Source organism: Pipistrellus hanaki (assembly GCF_964339955.1).
Source record: "Pipistrellus hanaki genome assembly, chromosome: 1".
Classification (NCBI taxonomy): Eukaryota; Metazoa; Chordata; class Mammalia; order Chiroptera; family Vespertilionidae; genus Pipistrellus; species Pipistrellus hanaki.
The window spans coordinates 169,214,502-169,228,676 of record NC_140503.1 but is presented as its reverse complement, the minus strand read 5'-3'; the positions used below and the strand labels follow the sequence as shown (position 1 = coordinate 169,228,676).

The window sequence follows — 14,175 nt, the reverse complement described above, 5'->3', positions numbered from 1 at the left end:
CATGGCTGAGAAACATGGGTTATAAGATAAGGCTATCGCTATGGTTACATGTGGAACAAGTATCATAGCCCAACTGGAGTCTTAGTTTTCTCAATCTTAACACTGTTTTTTTTTATTTTCCCGAAACACCACATTATAGTATGTGAATGTATGTGTCAGCATATATATTTGCATGTGCTCTTATCTGTTCTCCTAACTATAAACACCTTACCATTCTTCAGATAGATTTAAAAAAAATATATCCAATACCAATTTATTCATATGTAATTGCCTATACCACCAATTATATTGGTCAGAACTTTTTCTTCATTAGTACTCATTTTGGGCCTGGGTTTTTTGTTCTAATCCCTATTACTTAAGGGATTTTCAAGTCAAAACTTTAATGCAGATGATTAGGAGCTGGCAATGTATAGTTCATAGACAAGCCCATGGCTGTCGCTATCAGCATATGGAAGATTTGAAACATCAGATCAACTTCTTTCAGTACCATGAAACACTTTCTTTTGTTTTACTTTTTTTGCTATAACACATAAAGCTTTCTCCAACATACAAAAAAGCCATTTTTTGTAGTGAACTACTACATCCTCAACATGGAAATTTAAAGACACCTACCTCTAAACTGAATAGCTACATGGAAGATTGGCTCTAGTGGATTTCACTGAGCATTGGTTATGTGCCTGCCATTGTGCCATGCACTTAAGTTATATTATGAAATTGAACCCTGACAACAATTCTGTGAGATGAACACTCTGATTATCCATATTTTACACATGAGGAAACTAAACAGAGAGTTTGAAGAAGGTGCTTGAAATCATACATCTAGTAAGTGTTGGGTCCAGGCCCTCATGACTCACCAGTCTGACTATGAAGCCAGTAGTTCTGACCTCCATGCTCTACCACGTGATTCTCACAGGAGAATAAACTAGTATTGCCCTTCTCTGTGCTCACAGCTACATGGAATCCTGCCCAACAAGCTAATGAAAAGCAACCTACCTAAGGCTTAAATGTCATCTCTGAAGGTCACAAAAACCAAGGAAGCAATAGAGCATAAAATTTGGAGCTGGACAACCTTGGTTTCAATAACCAGCTCTCCTATTTATCAGATGTGCAATTTAAGGAAGTTGCTTATACTCTGTAAATCTTGGCTTTTTCATCTGTAAAATACAAGTATAGCAACTTCCATCCAGTCTGTCACAAGTATTAATAAGATAGTATATTTAAAGCATTAAGGTTTAATATGCAGTGACATGGCAAACACAAAATCCTTGGAAGAAATTCTCATACTCACACCAGTGAGTCTGTAAAGCTCGACAAACAGGAGCTACACAAAATAGAATTCAAGAAGCAAGATCTAAATTGATTGTGAGAAACATACCGCAGTGCACATTTTATAACCAACCCCGAAGTCAAAACGACATTGTTCATCCATAGAATAATTGATTCCAGGAAGTTCTGGGAGCTTGGGCCAATCATGTTCAAATGGGTCATCAAGGAGACAGTCATAGGAACTGTAGGAAGGAAAACATCACACGTAGTTTAATGTTCATTCTTTTATGTTGTCCTAATGAAAAAAACTATCCATAGGTTTTATACTCTGAAACTTCATTAGATCAGAGCAAGGGCACAAAAGCTTATCTTTAAAAGGTTTTTGGTTTTAGTTCCATTCGTAAACAAGACCCTTCACCCTTATTCATCCCAGGAAAAGGAGTCAAACAGGACTTTGGGATGCAGTATAACTGTGACATCCTTTTTCATGTCCTGGAGCTCCTGTAGAGTGTGACACTTACAATACAGGATGTAGGTGCTATTATGAAGGCATCACAGGACCATCTCCTCATCCTCAACTCAAATATGACCATTTGTCAAAGATTACATAAAGAATTTACTAAAAACAAAAATCATAGTTAAATATCAGGCTTTAAATTTCCAGGCTTATGGCTTAAAATATTGTGATTGTATTATGTAATCACAGGCCTAGCGCACAAAATTTGTGCACGGAGGGGGTGTTCCCTCAGCCCAGCCTGCACCCTTTCCCCTTGGGGGATGTCCGACTGTTGGTTTAGGTCTGATCCCTTTGGGATTGTGCCAACAGCTCTGAATCATAAGAAAATGTTTACTGTGAACAGCAGTTTTCATTCACTGTGAGTTTTGTTAGGAAGAAGATGCTAAGAGTCAGTTTCCCATCTCTGTTTTTCTGTATTTCTGCTAGAATATACATGCTCTCAGGACATGCAGAAAGGGACACACTGGATGTATCTTTTCAGTTCTTGGCCGCTGCATCGGGACCAGTGGTAACGATGAAACGCCGCTTGCACCAAGGGAGCCATGACGCTTCCCATCGCAGTCTCATCGCCGCACCTATTGCCTTGTCCATCATGCTCCATTCCCAGCCTGGAACACAAAGTGAGATCTCACTGGTAAGAATCATAGGGGCCAAGGCTTTTGCTTATTTTCTGTTTTAAAAATAAATACTGTAGGTCCTCAATTATGTCATTCTGTGTGATGTCCTTTCCTTATAATGTTGATGAGATACCGAAGAAATATAACTGGTTTGTACCGACGGGCCTATGGTAGAACTGGTTTCATTACAAGTCATTCTGCTTAAAGTTGCAGAACCTATCGTCGATGTCAAGTGAGGGCTTACTGTATAGGGAAATACGTACTTTTTAAGGGAACATGGCTGTTGTGGAGGAGCCGCAGGCATTGTGGAATAGAGAACTGGACAGAAATGCCTTTCTAATTTTATAGCCATGAAAAGTGCAAGGGTGTCTGCAGCTAGAGTTGCTCATTTGGTTTCAGTGCATGACCTCTTCAGTGTCTCAGCTCCTCACACTTGGCAAGGGACGGGAGTTGCATGCTGGCATGCCCTCTGCCCACACTGCAAACAATGCTGAGAAAAGCAGGGAAGAAAAGACCTTTTCTGGCTTTCTAGCTGTCAACAGTGACTTACACATGGCCGGTTTCATGGGCTACTACAAAAGCAGATGAAAAACCATCCTCATGATTCAGGGTACAACTTCTCACTGGATGACACATGCCTGTGACTGGAGCATATCCTGTAGAGAATAACAATTACTTTTATTTTCATTTTATGAGAGAACCCATTAAGAATTACTACTGGACCTTTGCCTAGGGAAAAAAAAAAAGAAAGAAAAAGCTTTTTAGGAAACAGAGGCAGTATTATTCCCCGCTAGCATTGTGCCACATTCTCTTGGGAAAGCGACAGGTAATGGTCTTTGAAAAGATTCACTGGGTCTGCATTTTCTCCTTTTCTATAAGGGAAGGAACTGCCTGGGATTAACATTCTGTTCTGCCCACCAACTAAGCGTTGTCTTTCTGGTTTAGTGAATGGTCCTTCATATCATGGTACCAATGAAGGGAGCCAGAAATTCCATCAACATTGAAAAGAAAATTGTTGGTCTCCTTCTTTCCAAAGCCCACCCCGGAATGTATTAGTTCACTGTAAGTTGCCTTCAGAAGAAAGCTCTTTGGCAGCAGTCACTTCTCATGGCATCTCTCTTCCCATTCCAACGCTGAGTGGAGATCACACTGCATTTTACAGCCCCTCCTCCACACCTCAAAATGCACAATCATTATGTTAAAGGCAAGCATAATTTATTATGGAACCCAACTGGCATTTAATACAGTGAATTCCACAGGAGTCACTGGAAGCAATAGAAAGAAAACGTATGCTTGGCTGATGCACGGTAAAAAGTAGATGGAGGGAGAGATATAAAATGAACATTTGAACAGACTCCCTGATTTAAGGTTGCTTTGGAAAAGTCATGCCCTTAAGTTTTTCTTCTACACCTGAATGGAAATACCTTGCATTCCAGCAGGTCCAAAGTCTTGCCTGGTTAAGAAAATTGCATGGTCATGGTGTTCCGAGTGGTTGGGATCCGATTTTTGTTGTTGGCAAGCCCAGCGACACACATTCTCCAAGCTTCTGGATGGATTTCCCCTTTCGATGAGGCTGATGGACTGAGAGGGAATAATATGTTGAAGACACACATAACATTTTCCCAAAGGCTTCTTTTAATAACTTTAGCTGAAGTTAACATTTGGGATTACAGCATTTAAATAATGTTCGGTAATATTATTTGGGAGCTATTTAGATACCTACTTTAGTTTGGGAATTTTAAATGCCCAGGAAGGAGCTCTTTACGATAATCAGTATTACCTGTGTGAAAGGTGACTGACACCATATATGGTAATATGTGATGCTGAGATTTGTTATTGTGAGGCAACTCAATGTTAGTCATGGGGTTAAGAACTCCTAGTAATCTAAATATTTCCTAATTCAGCTTAGATTTTTAGTTTCACAGGTATTAAGAATAAAAACAGAGGAAAGATTCTGGTATGAGACTTTTATCCAGAGCTGTTTTAGTGAAAGATCTTGAGTTAAGATTTTTGTTGGGAGGGGTCCAGCAAAATCAACATATCGGGAGAATATAAGTTCTTCAATGAGCTGGCAAAACTGGTCAAATATTAGTTAATGGGGAGTGGTCAAATTCTATAGACCTCACACTGTGAAAACCAACTCTCCTTTTTAAGCTCACAGCAATGAAGAGAGGTAGGGGTGTAGACTTATCTTGTTGTTCCAATAGAAGGATTGGAGTTCCTTGGAATGTTGCTACTGTCACATTACTGACCAGGAGTTAAAAGTTCAGGGGGAAAGGGACCATCCCTCAAGAACCAGGAGCCACACTTCCCAGAGTAGCTCTGCTGGAATGAGAAATTGAACTTGCAACCCCAAATTATTGATTAGTCCCTGCTTGGCTGGCAGGCTGAGAGTTTTATTATATTTCAGCAAATGTTGTTATCAATGTTTACATTCTTAGCAAAATTAGCAAGGTTTGTTATATGCTGATCGTAAACTTCTCCAAGAAAATAATGTAACAGCCAATGAAGGCTGTTAACATCTCCTACTGGAGTTGACTTGGATTCAATGTCATCAATGCAAAGTCCGTCAGGTTTATGGGATAAATGAAAGATCAATGACCCCTCTTATTGGAAAATGATAAGTGGATGTTAAATATATGATGAAATGCAAGCCTGTAGATTTTTTTTCTATTTGCTTAACTATATAATTTCATTAGTATTTCATAATAAAAAAAATTAATTATGGGAGGGGTATATAATTTTAAACATCAAGAAAATTGCCAAGTTATCACTTTCCCTATATTTTCTCACCAAAGGGAGAAACCATTTCATCCTTTGTATTATTTCCAAGGTGAAGGACACATCTAGTGCCAGTATGAAGTCAACTATAGTTAGTTACATCACATGAAGTGCCTACTATGTGCATTTTGACCTAACATTTAATTTTCAAAAGGATCGAAGCTCTTTTAAATTTAAATACTCACTATATGCTTTACTTTTAAAAAACAAATCATGTGAGAGAAGGATCTTTGTCCTTTTTCTTCACTGATATATCCGAAGCACCTAGAAAGCATGTGTCACACACTCAATATGCTTGGAAAGAAAAAAACGAATAATAAATTTTGTAATAATGATAAGACTAAGATATTCTCTTTCCTCACAATGGTATCCATTTTTATTTTCATGCTTGATGTCAGGATAACTATCTACTACTCTATTACAAAGATAAACAAAGGGAATGGTACCAGCACACAAATCATTGATTACCCACTCAAAGTCGGAGATCTCTACTCACACTGTGGCTATTGTTTTTTTTAATCAAACTGAGGTTTGCATGAGACTTATCTATGCCATCTTTTGGCTGAAGCTTCAACAATTTAATCTTCTACTTACTGACCCAGTCCTTAACATCATAGTTCACATCTTGTAAGACAGCTTACCTTTGCATAACCCAGCATGATCATGCGCACCAGGACCACATTTATATGTATTCCGAGGGACTCATCATGGTAAATTTCATTCACCTAGAAGCAAAGCAGATAATTACTAAAAGAAAGGGAACACAGAGGACTTTGTCAAATGTGTGATAACTAAGGGAACAGCCATGTAATTATAAGTACTGAAGTCAAATCATTTTTTAGAAAAATGTAGTTTAAATTGAACTCTGAGATGAGATCATTTTTAGCTTTGGGATAATTGTTAGTATGTGAATTACTGAGTTTGCACACTCTGAAATATCATGAACATAGAGAATATGCTTTAAAAAGGCCTCATTAAACTGTAGTCAACATGTGCTAAAATCCACATATAACATTTACCAAAAACAACCACTAGAGGGTGACTCTGGTGAAGCCTCTGCTAGCTCTGGCTGCTGGGGTGGTGTGTCCATTGAGAGAGCCCATGGAAATAGAGCCTGCGTTCAGGGATAGGAGCCTCTCAGTGCCCCTCCCCCAGAGAAATGCAGCAACTTGGCAATGATTATTTACAAGTCCAACAGAATAAAAGTTCTTCCATATTTGAATTACTAATGTGATTGTGTGAGTGCATATCAGATGAGTGCATGTCAGGCCTGGTTAGAGCTCAGAAAAGCAGAGTTGAGTACTTGCTTTAATATTTAAAGTTACACTGAAATGTCTAAAAGTGAAGGGTTATACTGTGGAATCATAGATATTAGGATTTAAGCGACCTCAGAGGGCATAGTCCAAGATAATTTTATACAAATGAGGAAGAGAGAGCCTTTAGATATTAATTGACATACAAAAACACACAGAAAGTTATTGGCAGAATCCAAAGTGGACTGTTTCTGTATTTTCTGTGGAATCTAGAGCAAATTAGTGTAACGAGGAACACTTCATAAGTTCAGAGATGCCAGCAGGAATGGGAAAGGCGAAGCTACCCAACTGGATTACAAAGTTAGCTGTAATAACTAAAAGGGGAATGGAAAACCAACTGTAGTTCCACTTGAGGTCCAGGAGGTTTGGACAGTAAGCATGGAAAATTAAAAACCTACAGAGAAAAAAATAGGTTTCAAATTTTAAAAATCTTACAGAAAGAGGCTTTAAAAGAAATATAACTCAAAAATGGTAGAATGCTCTAAAAAAAACAAAAAACAAAAAAAAAACAACCTTCATGAATCATAAAATTGTGAAATGCCACATTCACCAAGATATAGACCAAGAAATCTCAAATGAAATGTTTCAAGAATCAAATGGGACTTCATAGAACACCTTAGAAAACCAAAATCTTCAATGTGGACTAAAGGCATCTGCTTGGAATTAGCAACATGGTCTCATGCAACACGTACTTAGCTCATTGTAACTTTCAATGTAAAAAATGAAAAGGTTGAATGCAATGTTAGAAAAAAAGAGAAAGCAATGCTAGTAAATACATTATAAAATATGCATTACCAGTACTTTTTAAAATGTGAACAAAAATTGGAGAATACAAATGAAAACTAAAGACAAGTAACTAAGTTTTAAAAAAGTGAATTGATTTCTGGAGCAGAGGTGATGGAAAGGAGGGAGGAACTTACAGCCATTGCAGGATAGCAGTGACAGCTGCACTTTTAAATGCTACAGGGGAAAAAAAAAACCTACACCAGAAAGTCCTAGGAACATACAATTAACAAACTTTGGTGATAATGGCAAATAACTTGTGAAAGATGAGTTAGTATGATGTACATCTATTACCCCCTAAATTAATAGATACCTTTGTATATGGTGAATTTTAAAATCAGTACATTGCCAAGAAACTATAATGGAAAAAATTCACATTGTCAATGGCAATATTACACAAATATATTTCATGAAAATATTACTTATATAATATAAAATGATGGAATAAAGGGGCACTTTTAAAAATTTACCATTCACTAAGAGAAAAGTTTTATTTAACAAAAGTCAAAGATTATTATTTTTTTTGTGTGTGTGTGTGTGTGTGTGTGTGTTTTATGTTACACTAATTATGCCAAGCTAATTAGGTAATAGGATTCTGATAGAACCAAAATTAGTTATGGAGTATTCTAAGTCAGCACACACTCATGAAACTATCAGAGGGTAAATTTAAACTTCATGGGTAGCACCTAAGGCAGTATATGCATACTTAGAAGAAAGCATTCTTTAGGAGTGGCAAATCAACAACTACTAGGTGTCTGCATTGTACAAAGTACTGGAAACCACTTAATATTGTGCATTTCCAGGTTTAAAAAGTGGCTTCCTATACATTATTTACTTTTAAAGTGAGCTTAATAACTTGATTGCTTTTCAACTTTCCAAGCCTTATCAGTAACAGGATGCAATGCTTTTATACTCTGAGACATCGTGGATATGATAAACGTTGGATAAATAATTAGCACTTTGGATTAGCTATTCAAAGGCCTGTGATTTCATCCCAGCTATGCCACTGACAAACTGAGTAACCTCAGTTAGTCAGTCAACCTCTCTGATCCTCTTTTTCTCTTTGACAAATTGTAATTGAACTTGTTCTGCCTACATCACATAGTTGTTTCAATCAAGCAAAATGCCACACAACTGCCCTCAGCATAATATAAAGTACTTTAGCACTCCTCTTCCTATCTTTGCAAAAAGCTTTAAAGGTTTGTGGATGTATTTTTATTTTTATTTTTATTTTTTAAAATATATTTTATTGATATTTTACAGAGAGGAAGGGAGAGTGATAGAGAGCTAGAAACGTCGATGAGAGAAACATCAACCATCCCCCTACGGGGGATGTGCCTGCAACCAAGGTACATGCCCTTGACCGGAATCGAACCCGGGACCTTTCAGTCCGCAGACTGAAGCTCTACCACTGAGCCAAACCGGTTTCGGCTGTGGATGTATTTTTATAATCTATCTGAAGAGAGCTAGAAAAACAACTGCCCCCATCTTAGTTTTTCCTGAAAGAGACATGAAGACTCATAATGTCAATGTATTTAATTGAATGAAAGATATAGTTTAACTTATCAAAAAACAAACAAAAACTGACACTAATTTTTCCCCCCCATCTAAATGTTGCACAAAAGTTCTCTCCAGCAGATGGCAGTATGTACATTTTAAAGGGGGTAAGGGACCAGCAACTTAATACACCTGAATGCACTTACATACCAGTGGGTGTGTCTGTCTTTTCCTGTATTTACAAATAAACCAAATAACTTCTTTCTTAAAATTAAATAAATATTTAAAAATATTCTAACCCAAGGAAAACACTGAGTTTTGAATATTTCACTCATTTGGCTCTTGAAAGCAAAGCAAAATGTTTTAAGACATCTTTATTTAGATTGTTTTTCAGTGTCATTTGATTAAAACATTACAAGAGTCATAAAAATATTCCTCTGAATTGGCTATAAATTAATCACAAATTTTAACAATCAATAAATTATATACAGAAAAAGTAAAAGTATATCATACTGAATTAACCATTTAAATGAAATAAAATAAATCTTGTTTAGAAAGCATTTTTACAACTCTTATAAAGAAAAGGAAATAATTTTTTTCCCTAAGTTACAGCAACAAACAAAACAACAGCTAATATTACAGAGTTTTCCAGGTTCTACACAGTTCTAAATACTTATATTAATTCAAGTAATCTTTGCAACAACTTTAGAGATATCCCCATTTTAAATCTAAAGAAACTGAGCATCCCTCCTCCCCCCAAAAAAGGGAGAAAATTGAGGCCCAGGGAACTTCAGCAACTTGCCCAAGGTCACAGTTAGTAGACAGAGCAAAGGATGAACACCTAGGCAGCCTGACTCCACAGTGAGTAGTTGTCAGCATAATGCTACACTTCCACAGACCTGCAGACCACAGTATGTCACTACACACCAAAGTTATTCTGGTTTTAGAATAATCAATACTGATGTGCTACCCCTGAGTTTAGAAACTGATGAGGAATCATATTGATAAAAGGAACTTCAAGATTTCACTTCCTTTTCATAATCCCTAATGTAAATGTTAAGGAAATGAGAATTTGGATTCAATTTATTATAAGAATTTCTTGATTATCAATATAATGGTATTCGAAAAATATTAGGAACATAATAAAGAGGAGCTAGAGCACATCACTGGGAACACCAAGAAAGAGTAGAAAAGATAGGGCTGAAAGTGACAAGCAGTATGTTGGGTTGTAAGAAAGCATTGGGCATAAACACTCTGTATAATGCAAATCAAAGTCTGTCTATGAAAAACTGAATATCCTTTTGCCATGTGAGTCAATCCATTGGAGTATGGGTAGACTCATTGTGAGGTGTTCAATGTTGAGCCCAGAGTCTATTAAATTACCTGAAAGAGGGGGTAAACAAGACATTAATTCAATTTTCAGATGACCTTAAATTGGAAGGGGTTGCCAATGATGTGAGGAGAGAAAAAAGGTAAAATCAAATCAAGTATTCCTTTCCTTGAAAAGAAAATGCCTTCCAGGTTTGTTCCCGGACAGGACAATTTCTCCCAGGACATTTCCCTGGCAGGACAATCTGACCTGCTTTGTCTGACTAGCTGATGAACAGTTTTGTCTAGCTTCACCAAAACAACATTCATTTTTCTTGCAGATGAGTGGATTAGGTCTTGAGAGGCAGTATAGCTTAGTGGTTAAGAGCATGGGCTCTGCAGCCATATTGCCTGGGTTTGATCTTAGCTGTGTAACTTTGGGCATGTTACTTATTTCTATGCCTCAGTTTTCTCATCTGTAAAATGGGATAATTATAGTACTATCCTTATAAGATTATTAAGAGAAAAAAATCAGCTCATTTAGCACTTAATGATGCTTGGCCCTTGCAAATAAAAAAAACAAAACCTGTTAGCCACTATACTATCCTTATTCAAACAAAACCAAATAAATGGTACATACATATAATTCTTTTTAAAGAAAAAGACTTGGTTAATTGAAGGCAAACAAATAATAAGATAGCCTAGGTCAGTGGTCAGCAAATTCATTAGTCAACAGAGCCAAATATCAGTGCTTTGTAATGTAAATATCTATAATTTAAATATCTGTGTAATTTAAATTGTAATGTAAATATCTGTGTTTTCCAATGGTCTTTGACTCTACAGCAGTGGTTCTCAACCTGTGGTTCGCAACCACTAGCAGGGTCGCCTAAGAATATCAGAATATGATTCATAACAGTAGCAAAATTACAATTATGAAGTAGCTACGAAAATAATTTTGTGGTTGGGGGTCACCACAACATGAGAAACTGTATTAAAGGGTCTCGGCATTAGGAAGGTTGAGAACCACGGTATGAGGCTTCTTCCAACTTCCCTAAAGACATTTGCTCTGAAAGTTGAACTTTACTTTCCTTGTTCAATCTCTTCCTTTCTTGCTGTTCCTTCTCTTCTCTTATTCTCAATTTTCCTTCACCATAAAAAAAAATAACCCACATACACTGTTTTGCAGCATTTAGTACTATTTACCACTGGTCCACACATATCAGTGTCTCATTGTCTCTGATCCTCTTCTCTTCTTACACACACCCCTGCAGTGTTTCATCCACTGCTATTTCTTCAACCACTACCTATAGCCTGATGAGTTCCAAATGTTTCTATATCTGAGCCTCATGCTCTGGTGCCATCTGTTCAAGCCTAGTAACATCTACCTACATATCTCAAAGTGTACTTGTCTTCTCCCTACAATCTAGTTTTTTCTGAATATTCTATCACATTTAAAGACTAACTCATCCTCGACGTCTTCCTCTTTGGGTATTGTGTTGATGTATTACTAAGCCCTGTGGACATCTCTTAAGCCTACCCTTTCTGTCCACCTCTACGTCCAGCAGCTTAGTGTCAACCCAAATCAGTTGGCCAGCTGCAAGAACCTGTGAAAACTTTTGCAATTGTCCGCATTTGGGTAGTTTGGGCCCATTTCAGCGGTATTCCAGAAGGGCAGATTAAAATGTTTAGGTGATTGTTTTCAAAAGTCTGTCCTTTTACATTAATTATGCCTTTATGTCTTTTAAGCATTAAGGAAGGGTGCTTTGGGTGGACCAAGCATAGGCAATTCAGCCACAAGGCCTTGCGTAATCTTTGAGCCTCTGTAACAGTGGAGACACACCCAGAGCTCAGGTAGAACTGGTTCCCTTTTTTTCAATAATGAGAAAAATGATTTCCTCAGCAAGCTAGAAAGCTTTTCTGTACTTTCGGACCCTGGGAGAAACAAAGGATGAAATACATTTGGGAAGGATCGGTTCAGTCTGATTACCTGTAGCATAAAAAAGGAAAAGTGGGTGACTGTCAGGCAAGGAATTTGGGGCTGCGGAATCAAAGGGGACAGAGGAAACTGCATGCTCCAGTAGAAATCAAAGAGACCTCTGAGGCAGCGACACTGTGCACATCCTGGTATGCTAACGTAGCCTGTGATGTGGGGACTCGCTCTAGAAAGACGGGTCCAGGATTTTCCAGGGAAGGTGTGCATGTTTATAGAGAGGGTGGCTGAACTGACTTGTGCTTATTACTCCAACCTGCCTCTGTGACCTGGGCTGCTCAGTCCACACTGGGGAAATGAAGAGGCAGGGAGCGGTGGTGTAAACCACAAGGAGTTTGGAGCCAGACAGAATGTGGTCTCTCTCCCAATTCTGGCATATAAATTCCAGGTGTCTATGTGCATAGCACAGTGTCTAACAGAGTTTCTTCCTCCAAATCACTCTAATGCATCCAGAACTCTCTTTCTAAAACATAGACTGATCAAGTTGCTAATCTTCTTTAAAACACTCTTTGACTCTTCCTTCGCAGAGTGAGATTCAAACTCCTTAGGGTGGCACGTGTTTCTCTCAAGGTAGCTTCCAGCTTCACCTTCGGCCATTTCCCCTAAATATCCTCCAATTTCACCTACCCACCAAATTCCAGTGGGTCCAAAAATGACCACTTGGAGTACATTTTTATAATCTAGTCTCCATCTCCCAAGACTCCTTTTTCTAGCAGGGAGATGACAATTTGTCCCTTCCAGTTCAACTCAGATGACATATCCTCTATGAAGACTTCCTCTGCCGCTGGCATTATTTGTCCCCTCCTTTTCAGGTAATGTTTACTTTGTGGCCACATCTTTTGAAGAAACAATTACATTTTATTATTATTTGCTAATTTGTTTACTTCACCTGCTAGACTTAGATCTTTGTAGAAAGGAGCTAAGTACTGAATTATCAATTTTTGTCTCTCCAGAATCTAACAGGACTTGTTTCGTGAGAGGATTTATAAACCAGGTGAATAAATGACAACTGGAAAGTATGAGTTCAAATGTAAGAAATGATTGAACAATAATGACCCAAAATAGAAAACCGCTACAGAATTTGCTTGGTTGCCTAAACGTATCTACTTCCCTGATAATTCTACCTTAGAGTCATACTCATCGTTTTCAGAAATGTTAGTTAGGAAAGTGTTCAGATGTAATCACCACTAAGTAACCAGTAACCACACATATTTACTAACTCCTGAATAAGTCAACTGATGCTTGGTTTTTGACAGAGTACTTCTGTGTAGTTTTTAAAAAATATTAGGCAGTAGAGCCTGTGATGTCCAGATAACTATGCTATTATTATTAGTTCATTACCCAACTTAAGTAGCCAATTTCAATATATTAGGCAGGAATTAATGAGTTACCTCTTAATTATTAATGAGTACTTAGAAGCACAAGAAAGGTTTTTATAGTAGGAAGTCTTCTTGTAAATGCATTGTTTTCTTTTCACTTGGTAAATCCAGAGATTAAGGCATAGACTCAATTATCTGCGGGGCACTGGAGATAATTTTAATAGGCACAACAGACCCAGATCACGTCACAGATCTTAGCGAAGGACAAGGATACCTGCCACAGACAGGAAGGGTTGGTTGGTGGCAGAGACCATCTGGCACATTAAAAGAAAACAACCCACCCACTTGCCCACAAAATCTGCTTCATCACCCTGTTAACATTTTAAATGGGATTGCTTGCTGATTTGATACAGTCACGCATGTAACTGAACTCTCATTTCCATGACTTGAATGGTATTCTCATAAGACACAGGAAAAGGAAAGACATGAGAGTTTTATTTGGCAAGGGGTATACAAGAGGCAGTAAAGCTTCGGGAGGAAGAGCACTAGGCTCCGAAGGCACAGAGATGGGGGCTCAAGTCTTGGCTGAGCCACCTATTAGCTGTCTGACTCTGGGAAAGCTGCCTAACTTCTCTAAATCTCAATCTCCTCATTTATAAACCAGGACTAAAAATGAACATATGTCAGGGTGAAGGATTATTAGATAATTTATGTAAGTATTAGCACAAGACCAGGCAGAGAGGGAAGGCTGAAAGCTAGGTGGTAGCCGAAACTGGTTTGGCTC

General features: G+C 37.8%; 1 protein-coding gene across 2 annotated transcripts in view; it reads right to left on the bottom strand.

Moving 5' to 3' along the window:
* Positions 1-14,175, bottom strand: part of ADAMTS3 (ADAM metallopeptidase with thrombospondin type 1 motif 3) — a 237,137-nt gene that overhangs the window by 33,213 nt on the left and 189,749 nt on the right. For both annotated transcript variants that reach the window (XM_084889724.1, XM_084889723.1), the window contains exons 6-10: positions 5,823-5,906; positions 3,825-3,981; positions 2,951-3,056; positions 2,248-2,391; positions 1,376-1,508 (exon numbers count right to left, since the gene is read on the bottom strand). In XM_084889724.1, coding sequence (XP_084745850.1) covers positions 1,376-1,508; positions 2,248-2,391; positions 2,951-3,056; positions 3,825-3,981; positions 5,823-5,906 — 624 coding nt within the window. The remainder of the gene's footprint in view (positions 1-1,375; positions 1,509-2,247; positions 2,392-2,950; positions 3,057-3,824; positions 3,982-5,822; positions 5,907-14,175) is intronic.